Genomic DNA, 26,958 nt, shown 5'->3' with positions numbered 1-26,958 from the left:
CAGTTCCACAGCTGGGTGACATTCTGCGTCTGTCACTTGAGACTGCTGTGCCCGTCAGCTCTGGGCCCTGACCACCTCCCTTTGGTGGGTACTGTCTGTCTGAAGTCCCCCTTTACGACTCCAGATGGCAGGGAACTGTGTCTGCTGACCAGACCAGGGCCTTCCAGTCCTGCTCCTTAACACCCAGTGCCCCCGCCCCACCCCAGCACTGTGGGACCAGCAGGGCTACTGGCCACCGTGTCAGACTTGAGTGTCCACCTGTGGTGAGCGTGTTCACACCCACGTGTAGAAACCCTGTGAGCCCCATGTGTGTCGTACACATGCGTCCTTCCCTCGGCCCCTCGTCTTCAGCTGGACGGCCCAGTGCTGACTGGCGTCCGTCCTCGGGGCTGCGCTGGGAGTGCTGGTTGGGCTCACGGGGGAGCAGGTGTGTGCCCCTGGACACACACAGCCTGGGGCTGCTGCCGGGGGTGCGCACTCGGAGGGCCCGTCAGGCCAGGGCCTCGGGCAGAACTCACCAAGGGCTCTGCAGCCCTGACCTGCACTGCTGCTGGCCACAGGGGGCTTCGGGACGGCGGTGCCGGGAGTCTGGGCCAAGGGGAGGAGGTTTCAGGACAGCCCTTCGCAGGTGCTGCCCGCTGCCTCCTGTGTCCCTCTGGGAGGCCTGATGTGGATGAAGGGACCCATCCTCCCCAGGAAAGGGGATGCGCCTTGCTTCACCCTTTTCTCCATGACACCATGCTGCTTGGCCAGTTGGAGGGACAGAAACAAAGCCCAGGAGTAGCCAGCCTGCCTGGTCACCGGCAGCCCCTCACGGCACAGCAACTGCACCAGCTTCTTGGCTCCCCTCCAAGGTACAGCTGGCTTCAAGGACCCCATGAAAACCTGCTTGTCCAACTTGGTTTTGATATTCATTGCCCGCCTGTTTATCGTCTGTTTCCATGAATAGTACCATTCTCTTGGCTTTCCAAGTGAAGCGCCATTATATTCCCTGCACGCTCATGAAAGATTGGTTGTGCCTGAGACACACAATCAGACATATTATCAAAGAGTCATTAGAATATTTTCCAGGAAAAGAGGAAATGGTCAACTCCTAATTCTCTACATCAATGTGCCAGAGAGTGGGGGAAATAATTCAGAATAGCCCTGAGACCAAAGAGTTCACTAAAACACCCCCTCGAAACCTTGGCCCTGGGGAACAGACACAGAGGCCAATAGCTGTGGGTGGGGAGACAGGTCAGAAGGCTGACTGACCATCCAAAGTGAGGCAGGATGGAGCTGCTCTGCTCGGTACTTTTGCAAAGCCTGATCCGGGAGGGCACACTTCTAAGGCTCTGCGGTCACCTTTGGACCTGGCTTGCCAAAGCTGCCCCTTTTCACCCTTATTTCAGATAAGTGGTGAGAAGACAGGGATGGAGCACGTATCAAGTCCGTCCACTTGATGGCACGCAACCAATTTGGCCCCAGGGTTTGATCTCCTTAGAGAGCAAATGTCACCTCTGTGGAGATGGCACCAAGTCCTGCTCATAGCCATGGGTGTGGACAAGCCAGAGTGGACATGGGGGGGTGAGGGGCAGAAATGGCCATCATGTCAGATAAAGGGGGATGTAGGCAAGTGCCACAAAGAGAACTTGGGAGTCCTTTGCATTTGGACCAGACAGGTCACTCCCCTGTGAGGGGACACCAGCAGGCTGCTGCTGCAGGGTTGGTTCATGACTGCACCCAAGCCCAGAGGGCTTGGAAGAAACCCAGGGACAGGTGGCAGACAGGTGGGGATGCTGTGTCTACAGGACACAAGCCCAGGGCAGTGCAGGGCACCTAGAGCAGGGTGCCTCTGTCCTTGGGCCTGGACAGCACTGAGCAGGTCAGAAGGACTGTAGCAGCGCACCCCTAGGCAGAGGACACGGAGGCTCTGTCCTCTGACCCTTCCTCTCCTACCTCTTTTTACGAAACTGAGATTACATTTTGGATAGAAGTTGCACCCTTATTTTCTTAACGTTAGCCATTTCTCCATAGGATTACAGTTCTTCATCAACAAGCATCCGTGTATGTTGGCTGCATGGATGTGTCCCCAGGGAAGTGCTGGGATCTCCTTGGGAATTTGCACAATGTTCTGCACAGAGGGACGTCCGATCCTCCTAGATTATGCATCCATATCTCAAGAAACAAGCAAGCTAATAATCACCTCAAGTAAGAGTGCCGTGGCCACCAAGGGCACAAAGGACACAGCACACTCTGCCTCTGCTCGCCCAGCATGAAGACATGCACAAACCCCTTCCAGGTGGAACCGCGAAGCTCGCCGTCTTACGCAGGATCCTGTTGTGTGATCTAAGGAAAGGCCTGGACATGGCCCTCAGGACCCACTGAGGCCCAGACAGAAGGACAATCCTCCTAAAGGGTGCATTATATGCAGCCCATGTCAAGTGTGATGGACACAAAAAGCCAGGTCACTCTTTTGAGTGTCAGATTTAGGAGTCAGGGCTCCCGATTGGCTCCCACAAGTTCTCCTTTGCAGCCCGTCCTAATGGCATGTGCTACCTGACTCAAAAGAGGGAGGCTCGGGGAGTTGATGGCAGTAGTCCTTACCAAGCGCCTGTGTGTTCAGGTGCTGTGCCAGGTGCTCTGGGGACACCAGCTTCACACACCTTATTCCCCATGCTCTGCAAGCAGGCACCAGTGTTGTGCGCTCACGCAGCAACACAGAGCACTCGCGGGGGCTGGGCAGCCTGGGCAGTGTCCAGCGCTACCACCCACTTAACCTTTTGGGCTTGGTTTCCTCGTCTGCAGAAGAATAATAGCTTCTTAGGGTTATGGGGAAGGAAATTTGAGGTCAAGTGCCAGCCCAGGGCCTAAGCCATGGTAAGAACTTATCTAACACGACAAACCCTTGATCACTTATAACCTTCACCTCACAGCGACTGTCCAAGGGCAGGCTCGTGGCAACGCAATTCAGACATGGAGGGGCCACGTCCTGACGGGAAAGGTTGTGGCCCTGCCCATGGGCTGGCCCAGTCCCCATGCTCAGGTGGAGAGTGCTGCAGCCAGAAGGGCTTGTTCTGCCTGGTCCCCTCAGTCACAGCCGCCTTAGGAAAGTCAGGAAGGACCTGGAGGAGACGGGCTACAGGACGTGCCCTGGGGAGAGAGTGAGGGAGGGGCACAGGAACAGGCGGAGACGTCCCGCTGCCCAGGTTTCACCACAGGCGTGCAGAAGTCCTGGCCTGGCTCGGCAGGCACGGTGTGGGGTGGAGGTGAGGCCAGGACCCCAGGGCTGCAGGGGGAGCTGAGGGTGGTGGGGCTTTCCCAGTGTGTGGGGGTTGAAGCATCTCAGAGTTATTAACAAGAAGCCACCTTCTGCCCAGAGACGGGTCTGAGGCAGATCCACATCCAAGAGATCCACTCCCAGGGAGCAGCATGGGGGACCAGTGTGGGAAGCCACACACCTGCCAGGGGCATAGACCAGGGACCATGGGCAGATTCCGACACTCAGGAATCTTCCGCAGAGCGACGGGGCTGACCCCAGGCACAGCTGCATCCCCCTTTGCTCCCACCCTTTCCAGGAGGAAGCCTGGCCAGCCCTTCCTTGCTGGCTTGGAAACAGGGCTTTGGGCAGGATCTCCACCCAGGTGGACAGGGGCCATGGAGTCAGCGCAGGTTTGGTGCCACAGCTGACGTCAGGACACGATGGGAGCCAATCTCTCAGAAAGCTAGTGAGTACTGGAGGGAGTCATGGGTCCCCCTTCAAAGAGGACAATGGAACAACATGGCAGGAACACAGGAAGCAGGACTTCTATTGAAAGTTAAAGCGGGATGAACCCATGTCTCTGAGCCCAGAGCCTCACCTCCCTCTGCCATTGCTCTCCTTTGGGCAGCACTCAGACCAGGGGGGCAACAGGAGGAGGGGGAGCGCGTACCATGGGTTGCTGGGCAACCGTAAAGCAGCAGTATGAGCTGCTGTCGCCTAGGAGACCCTGTCCCATCTCTCTGCCTGAGGATCTCGGACACACCTGAGCCTGAGAAGAGGACTCGAAAAACCTTTCCCATGGCATCTTCTGTTTGAAGAGAGTCCAAAAAGCCATTTGGGGCGTTGTGTAATTTGAAAACTGAGCCCGGGTCCTGAGATAGCTTATGCAGCTCTAATACTCACGTCAAGGCCCACTGGGGAAGCCCATGTGATGTGCAGGTGGAGAAGAGACACCTCCTGATTCAACATTGCCAATGTGTTCCAGATGATGCAATAAGACAAGAAGAAAAAATGGCGCCAGGGCTGCAGAGACCGTGTAAAACCATCCTTACTTGCACATACGGGACTCAGATAAAGAAAGTATTACAGAATCTAGGGCAAAAAGACTAATAACTTGGACTACGTTACCGTGGAGGAGCAACCCTTCAAGGGACATTATCAAGGGAGAAAAGGCAGCCACAGAGGAAGAAGGCGCCCTCTGCACATGCCACCATGAGGCGCCGTGTTCAGAACATACCGCTCCCAGAGACGGGGAGCTCCCGAATGAGGATGAAGACAGTCCCTGGATGGGCGGGGGTGCGAGCTGCAGGTCCCAGCAGAATATCTGAAGGCACTGACCTCACCGGCACTCAGGGACATACAACACTGTGAGCAGACACAGGATTCCCAATACTGCTGCTGGTTGTTTTGAATTAGTGTTACTGCCCCATCCTGCCTGTCGGTCCTGGTCCCCAAAACTTGGTGTTGAGGTTGTGAATGATTTGGATCTGACTTCCGTCAGGGTCTGTTAATGGATCACCCCAACCACCCCCAAACTATCACTGCAGTAGTCTTTTGGGGGGCCAAGGCAGTCCAAGGCAGCCGGGACAGATGGATGGGCTCCAGGGCTGCAGAGAACTGTCACGCTCGAGGGGGCAAACAGGACATGAGGACTTCTCCCAGTCTTCCAGATGACACGGAGCCTCCGAGATGAGCATGATGGAAAACCTGCTGAAGAACTCCTGCGGTCGCAGGAGAGGCCTCCACCCCCAGGTACCTTGCTCCCGCCACCACCTTGAGGATTCTCTGGAGGCTGGGATGCGCCAGCAGGGACCATCCTCAAGGCCACGTGTTGGGGGCTGGTACTGGCATGCAATTCTACCGGTACCCTTTAAGTCCAGTGTAAAAAGTTCAAACTGATCTTTGGTGGATGAAAAGGCAATAAGATTGTTCTAGAAGGAAATATCAGTAAATTTCCTTTAAAAAAAAAAACTGCATGGAAAGTAAAAAAAGAAAAAACACCACCAATGACTGACCCCAAGAGAATCGGGACACCCAGGGTTTATTTAAACAGCATTTCATGAGCAGCGATCTCATGTCGAGGTCAGGGAGATGTTAGACACACCAGAGAGGAATGTGGCGCGGAGGCTCCCAAGCAGCCCCACAGCCTGATCACCACTATTTAGAGAGGAACCAGTCAGCCAAAATAGGTCAAAACAGCAGTCCTGCTGCCAGAGGCTGGTAGAAACTCCTAATTGCTGTTTTGGAAATTAATTGCACTCCACAAAACGTGTCTAGCAGGAGAAGGCCAAGTCACCTTGTGTGCAGGTAGGCCTGGGATGGGACCGGACCCAGGGACCAAACATGGCAGGTCCACGGCCCAGAGGAGCAGCTGAGGGGGAGTGGGCAGCCCATGCCGGACACTTGGAAAAACAAAGCTGTGTGCTTGGCTTTGAACCATCCGAGAATCCCAGGACACTGGCCTGAGGAGGTTCCACCTCTTCTCAGAGTTGCTTGGATGACTGTGAACAGCAGCTGGGGACGTTCAATAGGTCTCAGGGGATTTGCCTCAATCAGACTGACAAGCTGGCTGGGAAGCGCTGGCGCTGGGCTCTCCCCACAGCCCACACCGTCCGGCTCCACTCCAACTCGCCACCCACCTACACAATGAAGCACCTAAGTCAAAGGCCGAGCGACAGCAGTATCTTTCCACACTTGCCCCGGAACCTAGCCCCTCCAATCGCTGACACGTCAGTTGTGTGCTTAGCGACCGTTATAATACTGAGAATTCCTTTACTTAGCTTGCTTGGGATGAAGTCATGCAGCTATAAGAGTGACTCGAAAAACAACATCAAGTTCACTCTCAGTTAAAGGGACCGCGGGAAGCTTGAGAGTCTCTGGTGGCCAAACTCGTCATCCACCACATTTCATCAGAAAACCGCACAGCGCTTTCAGGTAGAAAGAGCAAATGGCAGAGTGGACAATGTCAGATGGGCAACCTGAAGCCATATACATATTTTGCCTGTCACACCTGGTTTTGCCATTTAAAAGATGACAAGCTGGTTTCCTAATTCTGCAGTTTGCAGCGTCTTTACGCGCGCGTGTGTGTGTGTGTGTGTGTGTGTATGTGTGTGTTATTTGTTGTTTTTGACAGACGTGACAGTAGAATGTAATTTGACGTAATTGATATTCATGGAGTACAACTTCCCATTCTGGGGTTGCACATGAGGTGGAGTTTCACAGTCATGTATTCACTTATGAGCAAAGGAAAGTTACGTCCAGTTCATTCCACTCTCCTCTTTCCTATTCCTGTTCCCCATCCCTTCCCTTCATTCCCCTTTGTCTAATAGGATGAACTTCTCTTCTTCCCTATCCCATGCCCTGCTTTGTTGTGTGATAGCATCCTCATAGCAGAGACATATTCAGCCTTTGGTTTTTTGGGGATGGGCTTATTTCAATTAGCACCATAGTCTCTAGATCCATCCATTTATTGGCCAAAGTTATACAGTCATTCTCTTTATGGCTGAGTCATATTCCATGGCGTACATACACCACATTTCCTTTACCCATCTGTTGAAGGGCTCCTAGGGTGGCTCCCTAGCTTGGCTATGGTGAACTGAGCTGCTGTAAACACTGATGTGACCCCATCACTGAAGTACTGCAGCATCTGATTAATGACTTGCCACTCACTGTGGAATGAGGTACTTCCCTGGATGCACTGGGGAAATACAGCACTTGTCTCTTCCCTCCAGGGACATGGCAGTGGTTGTGTCCCTTGCCCTCACGGCTCCAGTGTCCCTCTCTTCATGATTCTAATATCTCTCTGACTCTTCATGCCCATTATATGCTTCCTCTCTTTGATAGGCGACGAGAATACCAATTAGACGCAGCCACAAAAGTGCTTCCCAGAGCTGTGTGGAGGGGAACCACGACCCTGGGACAGCCCTTCAGATGAAGGAGGGCCAGGCTCCTGCCCGCTCTTGGCAGGCCAGAGACCTTGGGTGTGTGGCCTCGTTATTCTGGTCTCCCTTAGCTCATCTGCAAACAGGGATGACTGCACCTGTCCCCATGTTGAGAATCTCCACACTCATGTTTCACAGTTGTTTCTCCTCGTGATGTAGCCTCAGGGTGATGGTGGGGCATGGTATTTGTCATTTTTAGAGGTGTTCTGAGAGTGCAAGCCTAACTGGGGTGGTGTCTCGTGTCATCTAAAACTTGGTTGATCTTTTAAAACATGTGCATCTAAGAAATCTAACTCCACAAGAACTAAATAAGAAATGCATTTACAGGTCTGCACTTCTCCATTTAATTGGCCTGGGCATTCTGCTAAGACTGCTCTGTTTCCTATTTCTTGATCTGCTTGTGGGCTGTAGGCGTACTGTGCCAAGACAGAGAGGATTTCTGGCGTAATACAGAATCTTAGAGAAGTAGAATGTTTGTCCACCAAGATCTGTGGGTTTGGGCTTAGTAGAGTGTTCTGTTCATTATTTCCAAAACAAGTCTTTAAAAACTGTGAATCACATTATTCACTCAAAAATGATCTAATAGATAAAATGATTTAATTAGTGAAATTACATGAGAGCATTCCTGGACAGGCTAACGTGGACGGGGGCTTGGTGTCTCAGTTCTGCCAGGCCCTGGCTGTGTGGTCACAGCTGGGTCCTGCACCTTTCTGGTTCCCTATTTAAAGAGAAGTTTGGATTAGTTGATCTTGAAGTCCCAGCTGGCTCTGAGGTTCTGTACCTAGGATGAGGCTTCCCGGGAAATACCCTTATATCACCCCCAGTCCTGCGTAGTCACTGGAGGGAGGGTACCGGTTGGACAGCTCACATGGATTTCTCCTCAACAGTGCTTCATCTTCCTATTTCATGAGCTCAGGGGCGGAAACAGAGGAAGGTGGCAAAACACTGCAGGGAGAAACCTCAGCCTACGCCACATTGGCTTCCATCACGGTGAGCTAGACCTGTGAGGGCTGGCTCTGCTTCAGTGTCAGGTGAGAGTGAAAAACTTCCCTAATTTAATGGAATTGTGGAAGGATTGGATGGAACAGAAAGAAAATATCCAAATTGGAGAGTTCTAGAAAGGAGCAAAGTTTTCCAGACTTTTAAACAACGATTCAACATCCTAGCTAAGAATCCCGTCTCCCTTCAGGCTATTCCGTTCACACGGATCGCACGGTCTAACAGCAAGGTGGTCCATGTAGCAGGTGCTTCGAAGGCACTGGACATCTACTTTCCTAAACTGATCAAAATACTCCTGGTTGACTTTTCCAGATGCCTTCCTGACCATGGTCTGCTGATGACAAAGCCATAATTATCAGTTGGTATCGACAGGATTAGGGCACGTGATCTTGACCTCAGAGTTCTATTCATCACCAACAGTCATTTACGATACTGACTATGCTTCAGAAGTGAAATTTTAGTAAAACAGTAAAATCCGTGCAGACTTTTCTAGTAATTTTGTGTATGTGACAACTGAGAAACTGTACGGTGGTTTATGCTCACCGTTTTGTCTTAAAGGTTGACTTTGAGATGACGACAGGCAAGTGCTCAACACCACTCAGGATCTTCCTGACTAATCACACAAAACAGAAAGGCTGGTGGGTGTGGGTCGCAGCAGGAGGGCTCTGCTGGGATGCGTGGGGGCTTTCAACGCTTGGCTGACACTCACAGAATGAATTCCTCTCTTACAACAACACGAGCCAACGACGCGGAGCTGAGTCTCTGTTTTCTATCCCAACACCCATCCTCAATCTCACTGTAAAGAGACGCAGGCTGGACAGCCACCTGGGCCTCCTGGAGAGGATGGCTGCCTTTGAGTGACGAGAACCGAATGTGAAACACAGAATCCTGGCTCTGAGACTCAAGCCAGCAGGCCTGGCTGGGCGGTGGGGGCGGGATGACCGAGCTGGTCTCTGGGTGGAATCAAGTGGGCGCTGATGTGAGGAGTTTGTCTCAAACGTCCAGAATGGGCGCCTGGGTGGCACCCTAGGAGGCTGGGGAGGACAGGGTCATCGGGGGGCCCACGAGTAGAGGGTGAGCTGATCCAGCAGAGCAGCTGTGAGGCCGAGCTGGGACCAGGCAGGAGCCCTCTGAGAACAGCCGTCTGAGGGGCTGGGATAGGTGTGGAGGTGCAAGGGGCCATGCTCATCTAGTGACCAGCAGAGGGGACAAGAAGATGTGCATGTGCTGGGGGCGGCACTGGTCTCTGAGGCTGAGACTCGCAGCACCAGTAAACACCCCTAATACTTCTGGAGGCTGGGGAGTGTGCACTGGATGAGACATCACAAGCACAACCCTAACATCTACCCACGATCAAGTCATTCCTGGTCAACGTCCCCGGCTGACTTGGAAGCTCCGTCCTGGACTGAGCTGCACTGGTTTTTAAATGAACTCAGCATCTGAGCTAAGACAGTGTTAGTCTAGCTTGCCCAGGAGATCAGGAGGCTGACTGTCACATTAGGAGTGAAGATGGGGAGGCAGATGGACACCCTGCACCTGGCAGCTGGACAGAGCAGGGTGGTGGACAGAGCCTGGCCTGAGGATGGGCCATGTGCGGCCCCCTCTGTCACTGAGGCTCCAGGGGCCTGGGAAGAGGCCAATGAAAACTCAAGAAACTGATGCCCACAAACAGCCTAGTTGAGAGACCCCCAGGGCCTGCAACCGGCTGGAGACCAAAGGTCGCATCTCTGTGCTGAAGAGTTCGGCTCTGAGCTCCAGGAAGGAGTGAGGCCAGGCCCTGGGCTACTGGAGAGCAGGCCGGGGAGGAGGCAGGCCCAGGTTCAGGTGGTACTGGGTGGAGAGGGAGTGACAGTGACCGCCACCTTGGGAGCTGGTTATGTCAAGCCAGGTCGGTCACATGTGTGATGTGTGTTGATTTCTGACTGTGATCTACACATTTGGCCAAAAGTTTTGTTGAAACCACAGGCTCAGGTTGACAGGACAAGACAACTCATATTACAGAAGTCAGTGTGGTTTCACGAAGTGAGAGGGTCCCCCACCAACCAGCAGTCTGCTCCGGGCTCAGGTCACACGTGTTCTTGGCATGACACCCCCAGGCCAGGACACACACCAAAAGATTAGATGCTTTGCAAAGTCAGGAAGGCCTTGAACCCCCAAGAACAGCTGATGAAACTGCCCTCGCAGCCAGGAGCCGCCCACCCAGCCTGAAAGCAAGGGAGCCGCATGCTTCCCAGAGCTCTCGGGGGACACAGCCCAGGGGAGCCGTGAGCCCAGGCCGAAATGGCCCTCGGAGACAGTGCTTGGAGCCTGCTGCCCACACTGTGCTCCATGGTCAGGGGCTGGCAGCATCCCCATCACCAGTGGGCGGGCATCAGAAATGCAGGGTCGCCAGCACCACCCAGCCCCTCTGTGGCCTCCAGCCAGGACTGAGGACTCAGCCCAGCTTGCTTTTCCATGCAACCAGGCGAACAGACATCACCGCCCTGTGGACTCAGCTCTCTCCTGGTAGGGGACTGCCTGGACTCAGGTCTCTCCTGGTAGGGGACTGCACTGGAAGGTCGAAGGCACTGCCTGGGCAAGCTCCCCCCTTCATGGCCTCCGTGTCTGGGCTCCTTAGAACAGGTCTCCAGGAAAGTCAGTCCAGTTGTCTCCCACTGCAGGGTTGGACCCTCAGTTACCCCCGACGACCATGAGGCTGTTTCCAGAAGCACAAAGGAGGCCAACGGTGGACCTCTGCTGCCCTGAAGAAAGCTCAGATCAGCCGGAGCTGGCTCACTGGCCAAGTGCCTGCTTCCCTTTGGGTTTGGAGCTCAAGGAAAATAATGCAGGCTATTAAACTGAAATAGTCTGGCACTCTGTCCTGCAGCTGAAGCACATTTTGCATTAGTTTGTGCAGATAAGCCAATGTGTGTCTACCCCAGTAGTTTTCAACATGGCAACTCAAGCCAAGCGGAACCAATGAGAGAAGCCCTCATCTCTGGTTGACTCTAAGTGCACATTCTTGAGGGATGTGCCTTTGGCACTGAACACAGTGATATGTGCTGTGATTTTGAACAAAAAGTCTCAAAACACTGACTTTGGTTTTGCCCAGGACTCGTCCTCTCCCCCCTCTTCCCCTACCACCTCCAGTCCATCATACCACCCAGACCACAGCTGTCCCACCAGACACAAGAGGACACTGGGTGCCTGCCTGGCCCTGGCCTGGCCCCTGCTCTGGGGCCCGTGCTCGGGCTCAGGAGGCAGGGAAAGCCTCCTCCTTCTGCCTGCCCTCCCGTCACAGCAGCACTGAGAGAAGCCAGCGCTGAGACACTCCTGCCAGCCTTCCCTGTCCGAGACCGGTGTCCTTGGGCAGCCTGCAGCTCCCTGCACTCACTCATTTAAGTCCTAGCCTCAAACACGCAGAAAAATGAGTCACAGTGAGCCTGGATAATGTCGAAAAGCAAGCGAACCGCGAGGCAGTCAGGCGCTCAGGGAGGCCATCAGGACGTCTGACCCCGCTGGAGCTTCCGCTGGCTCTCCCCTCACCTCCAGGCCATCTGTGGCAAGGCCCTGTCTCAGAGGGCACAACCAAAGCCTCACTGGTGGGAGCACTGGAGTCCAGGCCTGGGGTGTGGCTGCAGGCCACCCTGCTAACACCATCCCAAGGCACTGTGGGTCCCTAGGGTCAGTGCAGGCTTCTGCAGGATGGGAGCAGCCCAATTCCCCTGTCCACTCACTCCTCCTAGACCATGAAGGTCCAGCAGCAGGGTGGACTGAGGGTTCAGACTCGTCTCCAGCACATGCAGGAACAGCTCTGGGTCTCCGATGCCTGCACCCGTACGCCCAGTCCCGTCCTCACTCATGGCCTCTCACTGGACTTGCAGCTCCTTCCTGGATGGCTGCCTTGCTAGTCCAGGAGGTGACCAAACTCAGCAGGCCCCACGTGAACCTCCTCAGCAGAAAGAGCTTCATAGGTACCAGAGGCCCCAAGACTCAGGTCCAGAGGCTCAAGCTGCTGGCCTGACTCAGGAAGACCTCCACCTTCAGCTGATCAGGAAACCAGTTTTTTCCCTTTTTAAAATCCCCAACATTCACCATGTACAACCTCTTGGGCAGGAAAACAAGTTTAAGCTTAAAAGTAACCTTAAGAATCATAGGAATATTATTCAGCCTTAAAAGGGAAATTCCACACATGGTTCGCCAAGGAAGGCCTTAAGGACTCCTGCCCAGTGCCCTAGTCTAAAGCACAATACTGTATGATCCCACTGGAATAGAATCCTGCTCAGCCCTAGTGGAGTTCAATCCACAGGGACAGAAAGCAGAGCAGGTTCTGGAGCTGGGGTGGGAGGAAAGGGACGGTGGTTTACCAGGTATGTGGAGTTTCTCTCTGAGAAGGTGAGAAGGCTCTGGACACACCAGTGACCGTTGCACATTAGTGTGAGGTGCCTGACGCCAGTGAGCCAAAGGCTTAAAATGAACGAGACGGTTAATTTTATGATGAAAAGAGTATAAAAGAACCAACCTACATCATGTACAACCAGAAAAGTGGGAAGTTATGCTCCATTTATGTATGATGTATCAAAATGCATCCTACTGTCATGTATAACTAATTAGAGCAAATAAAAAAATCTAAAAAAATCAATCCAGGTTTGCACTGTATACATACAGGAAATCCTAAGGGGTGTGATGCAGGCATTTTCAGTCATTAATTTACAAAGGGCATCTATAATGGTTGAGGCATAGGAATCAGGCACCAAGAGTTCACTCTGCATATATATATATATTTGGTACCAGGGATTGTACCCAGGAGTACTCAACCACTGACCCACATGCTAGATTCCTTTCATTTTTTTATTTTTGGAGAGGGTCTGGCTAAGTTGTGTAAAGCCTCACTAAGTTGCTGAGGCTGGCTTTGAACTTGGATTCTCCTGCCTCTCTAGCATTGTTGGGATTACAGGTAGGTGCCATTGCACCTGGCTGCACCAATTTTAAACATGTGAAATTTCAGAAAGAATAATGATCTAACGTGATTTTTTAAAATGTAAGGAATCATGAAACCTGCCTTTTTGTCTGTGCTTATACTTAGAAACTCAGTTAATGAAATTCAGTGAGGACAAAGGACCAGGGAGAAGGCAGGAATACTGGCCAGTGCCTTGGTCTCTTGTCTTGTCCACTGAAGAACCAGAAATCTGGGAGAACAGATTGAAATGTGCTATACAAAGGAGGAAAAGCCATCTTACAAACTGAATTCTACCCATCCATCATTTACCTATCTTTCTCCCCCTTTAAATAAACTTGCTATCTTCCGAGGTACTTCTCAGGCTTTGTTCTCTTGCTTATATACAAAGTAGCAGACAACTGCAGGGGGAGAATCTGTTCAAGGGAACCAGACTTCCCAGTTAACGAAAAATCAGTGCCGTCCAGCCTGCTCCTCATCCTAGAACTCTTGGACAGGATTCGATCCTATTCTTAATTGTGTGTACTTCTTAAGTAAAGAATTTTTGGATTAAAAAAAAAAATCAAGAGCCAGCATGACTAATCTTACTTCCTTCCCCCTCCAGAGTGAAACAACTCACTTATTTCCAGAACATTAAATTCCAACCAGGTGAGATGCAGATAACAAACTGCTTGTGGGAGAGAGAAGAAATCACCACAGTTGCAAAACAGGGCCTCAATGAGAGGCAAGGCACACCATGCGGCAGGAGTTCTGGTGGTGCCTGCAGCCGGGCCACCTAGGACGGACGTGGAGCTACGGCCCCCAATCTGCCATGTCCACCTTACCCAGTGGGTGGGTGGGACTTCTGCCAGATCATGGCTGCATCTGGCATCGATAGAGAACCAGAACTTCAGGTGAGCAGCTGCAAATTAGCAACGGCCATGACGGACTGTTGGAAGCGCACTGCGGGTCATGACCTAACTAAAATGCACAGATTTTCCAGTCCCCTGGCACCCTGATGTAAAAACGGAGGTCCCCACAGACTGGCAGGGGGTTTACTCATCCAGAGGACAGGAAGCCTTGGACCCTTTGCCCTTAACATTCCTTGTTTTGCAGGGGGAAGGAGAAGACTGGACAATAAGGTGACTAAGAGGAGGAAATCCTGTCTGAGCTCAGACTGTCTCAGGAGGAGCGGGGAGGGAGCAGCCGGAACCTGGTGGGCCCAGGGGAAGGAAGGTGGTTTTCAGACAGGAAAGGAGAATATCTCAGGTCCTTACTCGGTTATGACTTGGCCGGTGGCGACGAGGAGGAGAATCACCAAGTAAGGAAGCAGGGGAAGGAGGTGTTTCCTCCCTGGCCAGCTGCCACCTCCCCCCATGGCCCCGCTCACCTGGGAACGACCAGTTCTCACTGTGGACAACAGAAAAGAGCAGGACTGTGGTCCCAGAGCAGAGCCTGTTAGGAAGTGGGGTGGAGGGAATCCTCCTGCCCTCTCCAGAGAACCTCGCCCTGGGACTGCACGCTCCTTCTCATGTCACGTGCCAAACCCAGACCTTCCCTCGCACTGTTCAATAAGACATTCTTTGTTTATAAGCCTCTCCATTTGTTCTGCAACTAATTTAGTTCTATCTTAATTTTCATTAAAATACCAACTGTCTCCTTTGCTGACATTTCTTCAACTTATAGGAAGTGCACCTCTGCGCTTCTCGCCATCTGAGCCGCTTCTCGCCATGGGAGCTGCTTCACAGGGAGCCCATACGCAGGGCTCAGCTCCTGGTCACTACAGTGTGATCTTCCAGGCGTCACGAGGGCACCAAGAGCCTAGATGACAGGCACCCCTGTCCCAGTCAGGTCTCAGGTCCTGCTGCAGCCTCTGTCCCTGTGCCCGTCCTGGCAGCCTGGCTGAGACATTGCTCTCTCCCAGTCCTCATAACTCTGGGACTTCAAGTTTGGATGTCTTAAGGATGAAGACCCATATTGATCAAAAACCAAAAAACCTAAGCCAAGCAGCCTTTAGCTCACCTTTGCCAGGCACCACCTGCCGAGGTCACTAAAGCCCCACTGCCAGCTCCCTCCCCTCATCCTCAGGGCACGCTCAGGCAGTGACAACTAGTTTACTTTGGTCTTAGAAACCTATCAAAAATCTAAAAAATTGATTGAGTGAGTCAACCAATATCATCAGCCAGGAAAGAGCTGGGGCAGGTCCCACACCAGACCCACGCTGGCCTGATCCTAAGAACCTGTGCCATGGTGTGGCACTTCTGGGGTCCCTCAGCACCAGTGTTCACTGATGAGCACAACCACCGGTGAAACCAGCTCACAGAAAGTCCACCCAGAACTGAAGGGAGGCGACGCGGCCTCCTCCAGGAACCTCGAGGGCTATCTTACGGTGGGGGACCCCCGACGACACGTTCCAACTGCACCTCTCCCTCTGTCCTCACTCCCTGGCCTGGACGTGTGGCCACAGGAGGACGGATGTGCGTAATGTGTGCGTGGACACTATTCCTAGAGAATCAAGGTGTTCATTTATTGAGTTTCATGTGAATGAGCTCATGACATAGAACTGGTGACCCAGTCGCTAGTCCAGGATGCTCAGGAAGCGAGGGGCACTCTGACCCTTTGGTAGGCCACAGCTGCCCACCTGTGGCTCACGGGCAGCTTCAGTGAGCACGCCGGCCACAGGACAGTGAAAGCAGATGTCAGCGTTGGAGCTGGCATGGGCCCAGGAAAGAAGGGGTGCAGCGCCTCCACACTGTCCCCAGGGCCTCCTGTCCAGCGGAGATAGTTTAGGCAGGCCTCTCATTCCCCACGGGGTTTTGGTGACACCCTCTCTCTAAATGTGACTGGCAGAACCTTCCAGAGCCTCCCTCTGCTCTGACACAGTGCTGCGCTGGCACATCCTTCACCCCTTTGCAGCTGGGCGAATCTGCTGTCTGCCCCCGAATTTCAAACAGGGCCTGGAGAGTGAGGCTGGTTGTGTCCACAGGACTCTGGCTTCTGCTGTGGGCCCCCCGCCCCCGCCCAGACCATTCCCATGGACTCCTTGGCCATTCTCGGGCCTCTCCTGACACTGCCTCTTCAGTCTGTTTGTCAGAGCTCATGAGGCTGCTCAGTCAGCCACACCCCCCTGGCTCTGGCCTTCCAGCCAAAGGACCCTAAAAATGCTCAGGTGTCTGATGCTGCCTGGGCCGTTCTTCTGCCTCAGCACCTGGGGTGGGAAAAGAGGAGGCCCGTCCACGTGCGTGCATGTTTGTGTACACAGGTGTGCATGTATGCATGTGTGGTGCATGTATGCATGTGTGTGTGCACGTGGCCAGGGTGTGCTCTCTTCCGTTTCAACTTATCATCTCACACCAACCTCTACAGGCAGGGCTTTTGGCAGGAACGTAGGAGCCAAGCTGAGTGTGAAACCCAGGACACCTCTAGTCTAAATCCTCTGTCCTTCACCACCGTGCTGCATCGTGAGGCGACGTGACCTTCCATGCCCTCCACAGGGGACCTACCACCCTGGCACAGTGGTGCAGAGCAGAATGATAGACTGGAGGAGTTCTGGGTTTTATGCTCTGCTTGGTTCTATGCTCCCTGCCAATGGCCCTGCCTGTTCTGCCTCAGTCCACCCTCAGTGAGTCCTGGCACCTGGGTGCTCAGCAAGGGGTGCTGCCATGCTTCTCCCAAGGGACACTGGGAGGGCCTCCGGGGATCACTGTTAGGTCCCAGCAGTCCCAGGACTCTCCACGGGCTTCCTTCCTTGTCTCCCTCGGGGGCCAGCACTCCTGGGGGCTGAGGACCACGGAGGAAGGGGTCCCAGCCCACAGGTCCCTGACTGGACCCACGAAGTCTCACGCTGCTCTTCCTGATGTGTTTGAGATGACTGCATGCTCACTGCTAATAGGCACTGTCACCTAAGGGACAGGCAGAGCCGTGGAAGCTCGTGGGGCACACGGTTTTGGCCATGTCCAGCCTGTGCTTGGTTCTCACAGGGCCTGCTGCTCCACAGGCAATAAGGGATCTCAACACGCCCCACGTACGGGAGACACCCTGCTCTGCAATTTCTACCAGGTACCAGATAATCAGTCCACATAACTCAAAACCCCAAATTCTTCTGTAATTCCCACATGAGAGATTACTGACCTGGGCCAAAGCATCAAAATAGGAATTTTAAGGGTGGAGTGGAAACAATCCCTAGGAAAAAATTCAAATCTTCTCCAGGCAGCCCCATGCTCCCTTATCACTAAGTACAGCCACTGCCATCCACGGGGGATAGCACTTAATTTGGAAAAAAGAAAAAAAAATGATAAAAATACTTTTTAAGAAACCTAGTTTGTTATTAATTTTCCAATTTTCTAGGACCATATCCCTCATTTAAAAGGTTTGTTTGAACACTGTCAATTACATCCTCAGTCATTTCCTAACCATCAGTTTATTGAGGCCCCCATGGCTCAGGCCTCGAGAGTGGCCCTGGGTCAGCTCTGGAGTGGTGTGTGGAGCCTGCACTCGACGGCGTAACAGCAGCTGCGGCCGAGGGAGGCGCTTCTGCACCAAAAGGGGGACTATGGGTGGAGACGTGGCCAGCATCTGCAGGGTGTGTGAGTGATGATTCTAAACCTGGGTCTCTAACGATGCTGTTAAGTCCTGTCAGCTGGGGGTGCACATCAATTAACTCTTCAAGGGGCCTGATTCCAGCTGGGTCCAGGGTGGGCCCAGGCATACTGACCTCTGCCATGTGGGTGCTGAGAGCAAGGGGACAGGATGTCCTTGGTCCCCAGGGGCTGAGCAGGAGTGCGGATGCCAATGCACAGGACTGGTCTGGCAGGCTGGTGCAGAGGTGGCCCCTGCCCGCTTCGCATCTGGTTATCAGTGGCAGGGTGGTGGCAGGCTAATGTGCCAGGTGATAGCCCCTGGCCGGGGGTCATTCTTGTTCCTGGCCCCTTTTTCCAGCCCCTACCTGAAGCAGGGCTGAGGCCGCTGGGAGGCTGCTGCCTCCAATCTCACCACAGTGGTGTCCTGTGGGACACGGGGGCTTGTGGTGGGGCTTAGGGAGGTGGGCTCCCGGGCAGACCACCCTCTAACTAGCAACGTCGTCACTGCATGTGGGAAGGCGGGGTGGGGCTCTCCTATTCTGCACCGGACACTAAAGGCCAGAGGTGTGAGCAGCAACAGGCAACTGCCGAGGGCCTGTGTCCTTCCTGCAGCCCTGCCATCAGGCCAGCCTCCTCCTGTCAGGCTCAGGAAGCAACGGAGCAGCACCCCGTCCCCCAGCTCTACCACTTCTTTTTCCTACTCTACTCAGAACTGAATGTGACTCAGGTGTGTGGGGGTCTCCCCAGGAGCCGAGCGAGCCGTTAAGCTGTGTGCCCTCCGGTTCCATCTGACGCCGATTACCTGGAGCTGGAGCAGGCTGAGGCCCCGTCCATGGTGGCTCTGCTCAGGTGCCAGTCACCTGTGCTTCTGACCCGTGGCAGGGCTCTAGGGTGGGGTTCCCTGACCCTTCTCTGAGTTGGAATAACTTGTTAGCATGACTCACAGATCTGGGGGAACACTCCATGTGCTGGCTTCCTACACAGGACACAGGTGAGGAGCCAGAGCCAGGTCTGGGGGAAGAAAGGCCCGAGCGTCCACACCCTCTCTGGCGCCACCTCCGGGAGCCTCCATGTGTGTGGAAGCTCGCCAAACCCAGTATTTGTGAGTTTTTAATGGAAGCTCCAATATGTAGCTTTGGTCATTAGTGATCAGTTAATTTCCAGTCCCTGTCCCCTGTCCAGAGGTTGGACTCTAACCTTGTCTTGGCCTTTCTGGTGACCAGGTCTCATCTGCAGCTACCTATGGGGGCCAGCCATCAGCCAACTCTTTAGCATACAAAAGGACGTTATCACTGGAGATTCCAAGAACTGTGGAATCTCCTTTCTAGTTATTGCCAGGAAACAGGACAGAGAGATAACACCACCCCTGCCAGGAAGGGTGGGCAACAGCACCCCCCTTGGGGGCCTCCTAGGAGGGGGAGGGTGACCAGGAGACGTGAACGTGCGTGCTTTCCTCCTCTCCTCGTAAAGCTTGCCTCCTGGGCAGGGGGCAAACTACCTCTTCCATATTTTCAGGAAACAGTGACTTCTGTTTACTTGAGAAAAGAATGGGAACAATATTTTCCTCTTGCTGGTACATCTGCTGTTCACTAGTGGGAGACTTCCTGTTCCTCAGCCCTCTCTGAGCACTTTCGTACCTGCCTGTGCACACCAAGTGTGGCTGCTCACGACTTCTAAGGAACAATTAAAAGACGATTATCGTACCTGAAATAATTGGATCTGTAGAAAAGTGATAAGGACAGTGCAGGTTCTGTGTACTCTTCACCCAGACAAGACGAGGTGTCAACATCTCACATGAGGTTGGCATGCTCATCAGCATTGAGCCATTAACATCGGCACATCCAGCTCTGGCCTCAGCGTCAGCCAGCCTTTCTAGTCTTTCTGTCCCAGAGCTGCTCCAGGACACCACCGGGCCCTGGGAGAGCTGGTCTCACAAAAGAGCTTGCTGCGTCCGTGCAGCCAGCCTCACTGAGTGCAGGGCACACTCCTTCACAGAGCCTGTGCAGAGCAGGAGTCTGACGGGTGGCAGATGGCCTGGGCCCCCAGCAGGGGCCTAGAATCCAGTGGGGAGGTCAGCGTTCACTGGTGAAGCTCTGGCCACTACTACTCCCTTTGAAATTCACTCCCTGACCACAGGCACAGGATTGGAGAAGCCCATGGAGTCCCCTTAAGATGAGATGGCACGATTTTCTTTCATGAATAATAAAAATGAAACCCACTGTCAATAAAACCAAGGGCTGCATGTCCCAAGACACTGTTGACTTGAGGGAGTGGCCACTAAAGGGGAATGCAGAAGGCAGCTGTCTAAAACCCTGCCTTTCCTTTCTCTTCAACTGGTCAAGTACCACTTATTTAACACATTCTAGAAGCTTCTCAACACCATGAAGACAAAAGGCCTCCTGCAGGACACTTCTAGGTCACATGCTGGAGCAGTTCAGATGCTCACTGGGCAACCCTCCTCGTTCCAGGACGCACCTAAGACGGCGCTTGCCCTCAAGCCTCTGGGAACTGCAGGGTCCATGGAGAGGTGGTCAGGCACAGGCTGCAGTGCCGGCTCTGTCCCAGGGCATGTGGTCACCTGGAGAGCTCCTGCCAATGCCTGCTACTCAGCTCTTCAACCTCCCTTCTCAGCCTGTTCCTCATTCTGAGGACAAATGGCCAGTCAGTAGCCAGGCAGGGCAGGCCCACCGTGCTGACTGCTGGTTCACAAGGTGAGTTAGCCCAAGCCAGTTCCAAACGGTCCCTGCCACTTCAGCAGTGGGGTGAATGCCAACAAACAGCAGCCCTGGAAGGCCAGAGGCCCCACTGGGTGCTGTCCCTAAATCCTCTCATCAAAAGCATTTCAGATGCAAAAGCTCCTGGTAGTGAGGCTTCACTACCCAGCTGCCCACTCCTGCTGTCCCCTTGCCTTCACCATTTAAGCTAGTCACCCATTTCCTTTCCTTTTCCCCAGACACACATCAGACAGTGCTTTGGTTGGTATTATTCTAGCGAGATCTTTGTTTCCTGTTCTAGAACGTCTCCCTTCAACTCTGCACGCTCTCTCTCTGGTTCTGCACACAGCCCTGCACAGCGCCTGGAGTCTCTTCTCTTGCCTTTGCTTTCTGCACATCCTTCCTCCCCACCTCTAGTGTGGGATTCTGGTGACGAATCCTGCTGTTATTTATTGTGGCCAAGTCATCCAAGCCACCCAGGGAGAATTACTTCCACTGCCTCTAGAGGGCTAGATAGGGTTGGCGTTCCGTGGAGAAAAGGGGGAACTTAAGATTTTCTCCTTCTCAGGGCACAGATTTTGCACAATGAGACCAGGGCTCTGGGAAGGAGGAAAGCAGTGTCCTTCTGCTCTTTAGCCAGGCTCCAGAAGCCTCTCAGCCCACCTCTGCCGAGGCCCCAGAAAGTGGACTCGAGGCCTCGCTGCTCTGCTTCTGCCTCTGAAGGGAGGGAAAGGGACGGCAGCCTGCAGCAGAGCCAGATGGGTTTTCCAGGGCCTGGCTCTGGAGGGCTGCTTGGAAACACAGGCTGGTGCCCAAGCAGCCTGCTCTTCCTGGGGCACAGTGCTGGTGCTTCAGGGTCTCCTGGTACACAGGCACACCCATGAGAACCTGTGTTACTGTCCCCACTCCCTGCCCTGACTGTCCCCCAGGCTGAGGTCACTAAGTGGCCGCCCAGCCTGCTGTTATTTGATGTCAGGGAATGCCTTTGTTCTCTGGAATTCTCTTCTTCCAGAATCACACAGGACTGGGCCTCAGATCTTCAAGGCTGCTGCCAGCCTCTTGAGATAAGTAACAATGCTCGGTGTGGCTGCAGCTAGAGCTTTTACGTCCCTATGAAGGTCAGGAGCATGCAGCTGCCTGCAGCAGAGTCAGGCACTTTTTCAAGAGCTTGGGGTCCTAAAAGGCTTTTTAGAAACTCAAGCTTGTGCCAAGGCAGCCTTGGAGCCTACTTTTCCCAGGCACTGTGTTTGGGCTTCAAGGATCTTCCCTCAATCAGACCCAGCAGACACCTCCTGGCACTTGTGCCATGCACGACACCCCAAAGCACTTCACATGCACCCCCTCATATGACAACCTCTGAGGGGGAACACTGTTCTGAATATCCCCGTTATTCAAAGACACGGAAGCCAGCCGAGTGTTAGGCAATAACCCAGCAGCAGCTGACCCAGGTGGGACGGTACCTGGCAGCCCACCTGGGGGCGGCTGGGGTCAGCACCTCTCTGCACCTCAGGATGGGTGCTTACACATGCCTTTGGCTCCGCGGCATTGCATTCAAGCGAAGGGGGGCCTCTAGAAAAGGCAACATGGGTAACAGCTAGTGGCCCAAGTTGTCCACACAGCACCTGGGCCCACCCCGGGGTCCTGAGCTGATTCCTTTCTCCCTCGATCTGTGTTCTCAATTCTCAGAGCAGCAGAGGGAGACTCCACTTCCCAGGAATCAGTGTGTGGGCTTCAATGTTAGTTCAAGGTCAGGGCCAAGGAGAAACCCCCTACATAGCTGGGAGACCTAAAGACCCAAAGTCAAGAGCACTTTTACTGCTGCCTTGGCATCCTGGAGGTTTCCAGTGGTGGGCAAATGCCAGGTTCCAAACCCCTCAGTCACTTAAAAAGAGAAAACTCCTGGGCATTTATTTACATTTTATGCCTTTTCCACCCCTCAACTGCAAAATGATAGTAATAAGTTGCGTACTTCAGGTATGCTTTCTGAGGAGGCTTTGATGTATTAATGTGCACAAATTGGCACTCAGAAAACACTCATTAAATAATTACCTAGGCTTTTCACTAACTGTTCAGCTGCTTTTGCACAATGCTCTGAAGATACAATTGTAGCTCTTTCCTTGAATGGACCCACCCCTGGGAAGAGTCCTGATACGGCAAACAAGGAGACAGGATTCCTGAGTTGGGCCAACAAACAGGGGTGGAGCTGAGTTTGCCACAATTAAGAGGAACTTAATGAATGTAGCACAGAATCAAGGAGTTTATTTCATGAGTACAGCAATTAAAGCTGGTCGATAAGAAGTAAGCAGAAGATCGATGATTTGTGGAACTTAACAAATTGCATGCCTTTTGAACGGCACATTGCTAGTGTCACTAGGAAAATCACTAAAATATTTATTTTTATTTGTAGATTTAGAATCTAAAGTCCAAAAAAAAAAAAAAAAAAAAAAAGAAAAAAGAAAAAGAAATAAATTGCAAGTGACCTCAACTGGCTCTCAACTCAATACTCCAGCTCAATGGCTCCTGAACTTTGGCACAATGTGGGAATGTAGACTTCCAGGCTTCACCTCACAAAGTCCCACCAGAGGACCTGGGATGGGGACCCGAATCAGACTTTCTACTAAGGTTTTCCAGGTGATTCTGCTCTGTGGGGGCCAAGGGGAGTTCTGGGAAGTGCCTTTGGTCCCAATCAAGGATCAAGGGTCAAAGAGACTGAGGGTAAGTTCATAGCACCTGACAGGACGGGGGAGGCATGGAGCTGCACTCCAGCCAGAAGGGCACTTGGCCTCTAAGGCAAAATGGGGACATTCACTCCTGCAAAGGGTGGAAACTGAGGCATGAATTATAAGGTGAGGCCCATAGGGCAAGCTATGTTTGGTGCATCAGTTGCCAGACAGGGAGCCGTTTCCACCAGATTTAGGATTGGTCCCCAGTAAGAATTCCTGGGACTCACCATCCTCAGGCAGGAAGACCTGGATGGGCCAATGGTGTTTCTAGGGTCAGGGTCCTGGGTGTCAGCACACCAATGTGCACACTTGAACCCTGTCTGGCACTCTCTGAGAAACTCCTCTGCGTGTGTGTCTTTATGTGCACGCACATGCACATAACACGTGCACGCGTGTATTCCTTGGTCCATAAGTCTGAGCCAAGTCTACTATGTGATGCGTGCACAAGGACCCTCAATAATGGGCTTGGTTGATATCTAGGTTCTGCTCTGCATAAGTCAGGATTGTGAACAGGAAGGAGACAGACCAAGCTCTAAGAACGTTCTGGCGTAGTAAGCCCTGGGTAAAACCTCCAAGCTCCTCTGCTTCCTTCCTACTCTGGGCCCTGAACCTAAACCAGTGTCTCTTTCTACATGACAGTGGATTTCCTCATTCACTGACTTTAGAACCTTAGCAGTAAAACAGATGTGACAATAACAATTAGATAAAACCACCAACACAGTTAGCCCACTGTGTGCTCCAGGCAGAGTGGAGCCCTGGAGAGCAGGGCTAGCTCTGGTTGGGACCTCACCTGAGTAACTGGTCGATATTTATTCCATCACACACTAAATGGAGGGGGGTAGAGACACCTAACAAGTGTCCTCAATTTTCACTCCTCTACACATTATTATTCCTGAAGAGGCCACAAAATCTGTGCTGTTTTAGCATGGTAACAGCAAAATAAATGTGGTGGCTACTGCTTAATTAAATGTGTAAAACCCCATCATGTAACCAACCACGTGCAATGACAATATTGGCAGAGCTGCCTTGAGTGGGGGGCTATGCCCAGGAAACCCTCACAGACAGGAGGGCTTGTCAGCTCCCACCTGTGGCTCACCCCAGGCCAGACCACCCCTCAGGAGGAAGATGGGTTTCTCTTCCATTGTTCCAACAGGATGGTTGACATGACAGGGTTGTCTTCTCACCCAGCCCATTTTCCCCAGAGCCTCGAATTTAAACATCTAAAAGCCCTCTGTCCATGGCAGGGCCTAGACACCAACTGCAGCGTTCCACAGTAACTTTTTTCGCCTCCCCTGGGCCGGTTTCACGGCCAAGTGACTGACTTTCTTCCCGGGCTTCTAAGGCCAAGGCTTTCCTTCAAGACTTGAATGCAAGGACGACATGCCTTAGGCTACGTTTTTAATTATGAGCTCTCTCGAGAGGCCGCGCCTGCCATGCACAGCTGCAGGACTGGGAACCAACAAACACACCCTCTCTCTCTCTCTCAGGTGGGCAGAAGAGCTGCCTTTCGGAAGGCCACTCGCGTGTCCTAATCCCCCCGGGCGTGCAAATCCAAACGCAAGGCCGAGCTGTACTTACCGCCAAGACGCTCTGGGCCAGGAACCCCACTGCCAAGGCCCCCAGCAGCAGCCACCTGCACAGGAGAGGGGGGGAAAGAGTGACGTGAATGCGGGCCCCGACTTGTCAGTTTCTGAAAGTTACCTGCAAGGGCCCCCTGCGCCCGGGCGGAGGGAGTAGGCAGAATGTCGCTTACCGCCGCAAGGCAGGGCCAGCTGCCGCGCACCGCTCTTGGCCCATGGTCCCAATCTGTCCTCTCTCGGCTCCGCTCAGTCCCTTCTAGTCTGAAGGCCAGAGACAAAGCGGGTTAGAGAAGGGGTGGGGAGGCAGAGCATCCTCACCGCGGGTCTCAGTCTCCCCGGTGCGCCCCAGGCTTCCTTGTAGGGGTGACCAGAGGCCGCCCCACGACAAGAATGAAAAGGGGGGCCTTCCCCGTAGGCCCTGGCTGGTCCCGCTTGGCCAGGCAGCGCGCGATTCCGGTTCCCCGACTCTCTGCCTTCCCACCCCGAAGCAGAAGAGCGCGCGGTTCCAGCCCGCTGGGAGCCCGGAGTCTGCGCCCTGGGGCCTGGGTCTCGATGCCGCCTGGGGGTCGCTCTCACCTCGGGTTCGGTCGTCAGGGGCTGCTGCCTACGCGCATTGGCCCCTCCAGAAGCGCCCGCCGCGGCACAACACCAGCGCCGCTGGCCTCGCTGGGCGCTGGCCTCCGGGGCCCGGGCGTCCGCTCGCGGTCCTCGGCCCGGACCCAAGGCTCAGGGGATCCGGGCGCTAGAGCCCCTGAGTGCAGAGTGTGGAGCACTGGTGCCCCGATTCGCGGCAAGCGCAATTCCCGAGCTGCGCGCTCCCGCCGCCTCTCACCCGCCCTGCAGGGTCCTCCCCTTAGAGACGCCGCCCGCGCCCTGCCTAGGGGAGGGGGCGGCGCCAACAAATTGAGCTCGAGCGGCCGCGCGCAAGTCTCCGCTCCGAGCCGCCGCGCCCGGGACGGTGCGCAGCGCTCACACCCCAGCCCTCCGAGAGTGAGCTGCCCGCCGCGGCCCCCGCGCGCCCGGCCGCCGATCTCCGCCGCTCCCCGCCGCCTCTCGCCGCTCCGGGCGCGCCACCATGGGGCCCCGGCTCGGCGTCTGGCTGCTGCTGCTGCAGGTCGCCCTTCTGCTCCACGAGGAGCGCAGCCGGGCCGCTGCGAAGGTGAGTCCCCGGCCGGCTCCACTCCCCAGCGTCCCGCCCTGCGCCCCGGCCGCCCCGCGAGGCCTTTGTCCGGAGACCAGCGCCAGCCGCCCACTCTCCCCTCAGGGGTCGCGCATAGCACACCCAGGTGCACTCTTCGGGCCGGTCCCGCTGGTGATCCCTGTGGGCTGCGATCGAGCATCCGTCACCGAGCCTCCTTTGTTATGGTCCGGGTACGGGAGAGTTAGGGAAGTTCTCCCGGCCTTTGGAAGGGACCAGAAACTTAGTGCGCACCTCGGCGGGGTAAGGGTGTACAGGAGCCAGCGGGACTTGAACCCGTGTCACGGAGATGTTCAGCGGCTGGCCGCCTTCACCTGCCCTGGGTGCTCGAGGGGGTTGGGGGCTGGCTGGAAGGGTGGACACGCGCACCCCACGCTGCTCAGAGCCCCACACATGTGTAGGGCTCTGAATCGCTTTGGGCGTGTTTCTGGTTGTTTGGAGACTGGTGGTGGAGGCTGACCAGCTCTGGGCCGCTTGCCTGGAAACAGCTGTCTCTTTGCTTTCCCACGACTTTTGTGTAACTTAAGGCACGCTGAGAACCGAGATGGGCTCTCCGGGTACCATCCTGGACTGGCCGCCTTCTATTAGTGTGTGTTTTAAAACTATAACCATATTTGTATTTGAGTGTGAAACTAAAGTGAAACTCCATCTCATTGTTTCATGCACAAATTGTTTGCTTGGTTTTCATTTCCTTTGGTTATGTGCTTGCCCAGAAAGGCTCTGGAGATCCATCTGCAGTAAGGCTCTGGACCCACTGCTGTTCTTTCCCTTTTCCCTTCCCCTCCAGAGAATAGAGCTTCAGCTGTTAGTGTCACAGCCCAGCAGTCCCAGAGGCCAGAGGTGTGGCCTCTAAGCACATTTTGATTTTTTTCCCCTCAAATACTAAAAATGGTTTTTGCTACTTGCCAGATTTCTCACACTTACTTTTTTTAGTCTTAGCTTTTCTTAGGCTTGCCATTGGGTTTGTCCTTTTAAGATTTCAGTTCTCTTTTGAGAGAATGATATTCAATAACTCCACTGTGTTTAAGTTATTAAGTGTTCCATACTAGAATAATCTGGAAATGTAT

The 26,958-nt window shown here is 53.8% G+C and overlaps 2 protein-coding genes across 2 annotated transcripts in view; one reads left to right on the top strand and one right to left on the bottom strand.

Annotated features, from left to right (window-relative positions):
- The window catches only part of Col4a2 (collagen type IV alpha 2 chain), a 146,207-nt gene extending 120,711 nt beyond the window's left edge, over positions 1-25,496 (bottom strand). Inside the window, exons 1-3 of the mRNA XM_005316988.5 lie at positions 25,270-25,496; positions 24,867-24,954; positions 24,692-24,746 (exon numbers count right to left, since the gene is read on the bottom strand). Coding sequence (XP_005317045.2) covers positions 24,692-24,746; positions 24,867-24,910 — 99 coding nt within the window. The 5' untranslated portion in view covers positions 24,911-24,954; positions 25,270-25,496. The remainder of the gene's footprint in view (positions 1-24,691; positions 24,747-24,866; positions 24,955-25,269) is intronic.
- A 126-nt stretch (positions 25,497-25,622) lies between these two features.
- Col4a1 (collagen type IV alpha 1 chain) overlaps positions 25,623-26,958 on the top strand; it is a 127,574-nt gene continuing 126,238 nt past the window's right edge. The window contains exon 1 of the mRNA XM_078016335.1: positions 25,623-25,852. Within this exon, the coding sequence (XP_077872461.1) occupies positions 25,769-25,852 (84 nt within the window). The 5' untranslated portion in view covers positions 25,623-25,768. The remainder of the gene's footprint in view (positions 25,853-26,958) is intronic.

Source organism: Ictidomys tridecemlineatus, chromosome 6 (assembly GCF_052094955.1).
Source record: "Ictidomys tridecemlineatus isolate mIctTri1 chromosome 6, mIctTri1.hap1, whole genome shotgun sequence".
In the NCBI taxonomy this organism is placed as follows: Eukaryota; Metazoa; Chordata; class Mammalia; order Rodentia; family Sciuridae; genus Ictidomys; species Ictidomys tridecemlineatus.
This window is presented reverse-complemented; position numbering and strand designations above follow the sequence as displayed.